The following is a 6,000-nucleotide window of genomic DNA, read 5'->3' on the forward strand; positions in this document are numbered from 1 at the left end:
ATTCAATTTCGGCAATCTGGTATTTCGTTTTCCTCTCTTTTGCATTCTGGTTTTCTTTGTTTTTTGAATATGGCTACTGAAAGAGACGATTCGCTTCAGTCTGTAAGTGTGAGGTTAGATGACAAGAATTATTCGTATTGGAGTTATGTGATGAGAAATTTTCTTAAGGGTAAAAAGATGTGGGGATATGTTAGTGGAACTTCTGTGAAACCTAAGAATACTGAGGAGGGTTATGATGCTTTGATAGATGCCTGGGAAGCAAACAATGCAAAAATTATTACTTGGATTAATAATTCTGTTGGGCATTCCATAGGTACACAGTTAGCGAAGTATGAGACAGCAAAAGAGGTTTGGGATCATCTACAAAGGTTATTTACTCAGTCAAATTTTGCAAAGCAGTATCAATTGGAGAATGACATACGAGCTCTTCAGCAGAAGAATATGAGTGTTCATGAGTTTTATTCTGCTATGACAGATCTTTGGGATCAATTGGCTCTTACAGAATCTGCAGAATTAAAAGCATGTGGTGCCTATATTGCTCATAGGGAGCAGCAACGGTTGGTACAGTTTTTAACGGCACTTCGTAGTGATTTTGAAGGACTTAGAGGTTCAATTTTGCATCGTTCTCCAATGCCTTCTGTTGACTCAGTTGTCAGTGAGTTATTGGCTGAAGAAATACGTCTTAAGTCTCATTCTGAAAAGGGAATTCTTTCTGCTTCGACTTCTAATCCTTCTGTGTTAGCAGTACCTTCGAAGCCAGTCTTTAATAATCAGAATAAACCTTACACAAGGGTTGCCTTCGACGAGTGCAGTTTCTGTAAGCAAAAAGGTCATTGGAAGGCTCAGTGTCCTAAGTTGAGACAGCAGAATCAATCGCAGCAGCAATCTCAAGCTTGGAAGCCTGGCAACCAGTCACAATCTAATGCTCATAGACCACCTCAGGGTTACAAACCACCACAGTCTAATACTGCAGCAGTAGTTTCATCAGGTCCTTTCACCGATCCTAGTACTCTGGCTGAGCAATTTCAGAAGTTTCTCTCCTTACAGCCACAAGCTATGTCTGCTTCTTCTTCCGTAGGTCAGTTACCTCATAGTTCTTCAGGTATGTCACATTCTGTATGGGTTTTGGATTCTGGTGCTTCACATCATATGTCTCCAGATTCTTCATCTTTTGCTTCTGTGTCCCCTTCGTCTTCTATTCCTGTCATGACTGCTGATGGCACTCCTATGCCTTTAGCAGGTGTTGGTTCTGTTGTCACACCTCACTTGTCTCTCTCTAATGTTTATCATATTCCAAAACTTACATTAAATCTTGCTTCTGTTGGTCAGTTATGTGATTCTGGTAATTTAGTCACCTTTTCCTCTTCTTCTTGTTATGTGCAGGATCTACAGTCTCAGAAGCTGATTGGGACAGGCCGTAGGAAGGGGGGACTATATATTTTGGATGAGTTAAAAGTGCCAGTTGCTGCTGCTGCTACTAGTGCTGATGCTGCCGCTACTAGTGTTGACTTGTCTTCTTTTCGTTTGAGTCCTTCTTCTTCTAGTTTTTATTTATGGCATTCTCGTTTAGGTCATGTTTCGTCTTCTCGTTTGAGATTTTTGGCATCCACAGGGGCTTTAGGAAATTTGCAAACTTGTGATATTTCTGATTGTAGTGGATGTAAACTGGCAAAATTTTCAGCTTTACCTTTTAATCGAAGTATTTCTGTTTCTTCTTCTCCATTTGATTTGATTCATTCTGATGTATGGGGACCTTCTCCTGTTGCCACAAAAGGAGGGTCTCGATATTATGTTTCTTTTATTGATGATCATACTCGTTATTGTTGGGTTTATTTAATGAAACATCGTTCTGAATTTTTTGAGATATATACAGCCTTTCGAGCTCTTGTCAAAACTCAACATTCTGCTATTATCAAATGTTTTAGGTGTGATTTGGGTGGGGAATACACTTCTAATAAATTTTGTGAGTTGCTTGCATTAGATGGAACTGTTCACCAAACCTCGTGTACAGATACTCCTGAGCAAAATGGTGTGGCTGAAAGAAAACATAGGCACATTGTTGAAACTGCTCGTTCTCTCTTATTGTCTTCCTCTGTTCCTAGTGTGTTTTGGGGTGAAGCTGTTCTTACTGCTGTAGGTTTGATTAATACAATTCCATCTTCTCATATTTCAGGTTTTTCTCCTTTCGAAAAGTTGTATGGGTATGCCCCTGATTATTCTTCCTTTAAAGTTTTTGGTTGTACTTGTTTTGTTCTTCGTCCTCATGTAGAACGCAGCAAGTTGTCCTCTCGATCTGTTATTTGTGTCTTTCTTGGTTATGGTGAAGGTAAAAAGGGGTATCGTTGTTTTGATCCAATAACTCAGAAACTTTATGTGTCTCGTCATGTTGTTTTTCTTGAGCATATACCTTTCTTTTCTATTCCATCCACTACTCATACCTTGACTAGATCTGATCTAATTCGTATAGATCCTTTTTCTGAGGATTCTGATAGTTTGTCATCTCAGGTTCCTAGTACTGATCATTCTGCAGGTACTGACACTTTACTCTCCAGCACACCTGAAGCTCCCTCTTCTCCTATGGTCACTCAAGCTTCGTCTGAGATTGTGGATCCACCTCTACGTCAATCCATACGCATTCGTAAGTCCACAAAGTTACCAGATTTTGCTTATTCTTGTTATTCTTCATCTTTTGCTTCTTTTTTAGCTTCTATTCATTGTCTCTCTGAGCCCTCTTCCTATAAAGAGGCAATTCTTGATCCTCTTTGGCAGCAAGCTATGGATGAGGAACTTTCTGCTTTGCATAAGACAGGTACTTGGGATTTGGTTCCTCTACCTCCTGGTAAGACTGTTGTTGGTTGTCGTTGGGTGTATAAGATCAAGACTAATTCTGATGGATCTATTGAGCGATACAAAGCTAGGTTGGTTGCAAAAGGGTACTCTCAACAGTATGGTATGGATTATGAGGAGACATTTGCTCCTGTTGCAAAAATGACTACTATTCATACTCTTATTGCAGTAGCTTCGGTTCGTCAGTGGCATATCTCTCAACTTGATGTTAAAAATGCCTTCTTGAATGGAGATCTTCAAGAAGAAGTTTATATGGCGCCCCCTCCTGGTGTTTCACATGATTCTGGGTATGTTTGCAAGCTGAAGAAAACGTTATATGGTCTTAAACAGGCACCTCATGCTTGGTTTGAGAAATTTTCTATTGTGATCTCTTCCCTTGGATTTGCTTCTAGTAGTCATGATTCTGCTATTTTTGTTAAGTGCACGATGCAGGTCATATCATTCTGTCTTTATATGTTGATGACATGATTATTACTGGTGATGATATTGATGGCATTTCAGTTTTGAAGACAGAGTTAGCTCAACAGTTTGAAATTAAGGATTTGGTTTCTCTACGATATTTCTTGGGTATTGAGGTAGCCTACTCACCTAGAGGTTATCTTCTCTCTCAGTCGAAATATGTTGCAGATATTCTTGAGCGGGCTAGACTTAGTGATAATATGAGTGTCGATACTCCGATTGAGGTTAATGCAAAATATTCTTCTTCTGACGGTTTACCTTTGTCAGATCCTACTTTATACCATACTATTGTTGGGAGTTTGGTATATCTCACTATTACTCATCCAGATATTGCATATGATGTTCATGTTTTTAGTCATTTTGTTGCTTCTCCTACTACAGTTCATTGGGCAGCTGTTCTTCGTATTTTGCGGTATCTTCGGGGTACAGTCTTTCAGAGTCTTTTACTTCCATCCACCTCTTCCTTGGAGCTGCGTGCATACTCTTATGCTGATCATGGCAGTGATCCCACGGATCGCAAGTCTGTTACTGGTTTCTGTATCTTTTTGGGTGATTCTCTTATTTCTTGGAAGAGCAAGAAACAATCCATTGTTTCTCAATCTTCAACCGAAGCAGAATATCGTGCTATGACATCTGCTACCAAAGAGATTGTTTGGTTACGTTGGTTACTTGCAGATATGGGCGTTTCTTTTTCTCATCCTACTCCTATGTATTGTGACAACCAGAGTTCTATTCAGATTGCTCACAACTCGGTTTTTCATGAACGAACAAAGCACATTGAGATCGATTGTCAACTTACTCGTCATCATCTCAAGCATGGCACCATTACCTTGCCCTTTGTTTCTTCTTCTTTGCAGATTGCAGATTTCTTTACCAAGTCGCATTCTATTTCCCGTTTTCGTTTTCTAGTTGGCAAACTCTCGATGCTTGTAGCTGCCGCATCGTGAGTTTGAGGGGAGATGTTAAGAAATATGGGTTATTTTGTTTTATTGTTTATTAAGGGTAGATCTGTCTTTTCATTATTTCCTTTGTTTAGCCTATATATATCTTTGTATTTAGGTTAAATCATACTTTTTGTATTCAATTGAATTGTGCAGTATCAATGAAACCCTAGCCTCCTCTTTTTATTATTTCTTTGGATTGTTTAACACTAATCACATAAATGGAGAATTAAGTTAATCAAGGAGAATATAAAAATTCTATAACATGTATCTAATGGGCAATGCGATACCATTAGATAGTTTAGTAGAATGAAAAACTGCTTGAAATTAATCATGATTAAATTTATTAACTTACTTTGTAATAGCACTGAGTTCCTTCTGATGTAACTTCTGTAATATGTTGAAATCTAACTTTGCAAAAGTTAATATAACTTCATTGTGCGAAGCTTCTTCATGATAGATACTCATGTAATATATTGCCTCCAGCCTTGGTAAACTCTTGCGAAGAGGTCGAGTTAAGGCATGCTTAACTTGCCCTGCAAGGGGAGAGCTAGGTTGAGTTGCTACCCACGACTCAAGGTGATTGATAGTGAAAGTAATGGCTTCATCTAGTATATTTTCTCCATGAACCCTGAGATTTGAGGCTTCGTACAAGCTTAACATTCCTCGAACATCTTTTGCAAGAGATGCCTTGAAGCTCCCAGTACTGTCCTTGAATTCGTTGAACACGTCTGCTTATTCACGACACAACACACCACATCTAAATAACGTAATTAAGGAATTTATTTACAAAATAAAAAAATAAAAAAATAAAGTAATTGCCGAGGATAAAGAACATATAATATATACCGCATGAGATTTTATAACCATGTTGTCTAACGAAGCGGAATTTAAGAGAGATGGAATACAAGTCATCAGTGTCATCTCCCGTATCACTTTCATTGTGAGCCTTATAGACGTCTTCTAAGATTTCATTAACCTCAATTTCAAAATTATAAGAGACCCCTAAGCGTTGGATTACATTAACCAAATCAAGTTTTTGCAGAGACTTGTTTGCGTCATCCATTGGCATGCTTTTAATTTCCTCCTTCAGCTTCAGTAGTTTTGCTTTATCATCATCATTTTCCTGAACAAGCAAAATAAATTGGTGAGAAAATATGTAAGACTTAGTTGTTATTGAAGAGAATTAAGTTCCGCATAACTCAGGGGTACTTTGTAAAATTTACTCACCAAATATGTAAGATTATCACGTCAGTTTGCAAAGAATAGTTTGTATATATAATGTTATTCAAATGAAATTTATTGCATAATTATATAATTAGCTATTTTTGTACATACTCAAAAGCATTTTTTTTTAATAAGCAGTCACTAAGTACATGGAAATTAAATTAGAAGAAACAATTTACCATAAAATCAGTAGCATATGAGCGGAAATGGTGCCCCCAGATGCTAGGATGATAATCTGCCGAGCGACGTTTAGTTTCTTCCTTGGCATTGTTTTTGACTGAAGAAGGAACGGCTGAAACGTGAAAAGACATTATAAATTTGTTTTCAAGAAAAAACAATAAATGGTGTAGAATGCTGAATATAGCTTTGTGCTTCAAGAGATAGTGAGTTCACAGAATCTTCAAGCTCATGTTATATAGATGTAGCCGATCGAGAATAGTAATAAACATGTTTTTCATGTTATATAGATGGGAGTTCATATACTATGAACAGACGTTTACCTAGAATAGACGTCCATCCATTGTTT

General features: G+C 37.7%; 1 protein-coding gene across 1 annotated transcript; it reads right to left on the reverse strand.

The window, feature by feature from the left end:
* Nucleotides 1–4,598: 4,598 nt before the first annotated feature.
* LOC116114294 ((-)-germacrene D synthase-like) lies at nt 4,599–5,785 on the reverse strand. Its single transcript, XM_031400448.1, has 3 exons — nt 5,654–5,785; nt 5,097–5,373; nt 4,599–4,978 (listed from the first exon to the last, which is right to left on the reverse strand). Exons 1-3 carry the CDS (start codon nt 5,783–5,785, stop codon nt 4,599–4,601), a joined length of 789 nt encoding a protein of 262 aa, XP_031256308.1.
* Between the last annotated feature and the right edge of the window lie 215 nt (nt 5,786–6,000).

This window comes from Pistacia vera, unplaced genomic scaffold (assembly GCF_008641045.1).
Source record: "Pistacia vera cultivar Batoury unplaced genomic scaffold, PisVer_v2 Contig706, whole genome shotgun sequence".
NCBI lineage: Eukaryota > Viridiplantae > Streptophyta > Magnoliopsida > Sapindales > Anacardiaceae > Pistacia > Pistacia vera.

What these genes read in the sequence shown, in the direction of transcription:
- LOC116114294 (XM_031400448.1), bottom strand. Translation starts at nt 5,785, where the DNA reads ATGTCTTTTCACGTTTCAGCCGTTCCTTCTTCAGTCAAAAACAATGCC. An exon ending in CATATGCTACTGATTTTATG is followed by an intron (nt 5,374 to 5,653) that starts GTAAATTGTTTC and finishes TTGCTTGTTCAG; the next exon opens with GAAAATGATGATGATAAAGC. An exon ending in TGGTTATAAAATCTCATGCG is followed by an intron (nt 4,979 to 5,096) that starts GTATATATTATA and finishes GTGAATAAGCAG; the next exon opens with ACGTGTTCAACGAATTCAAG.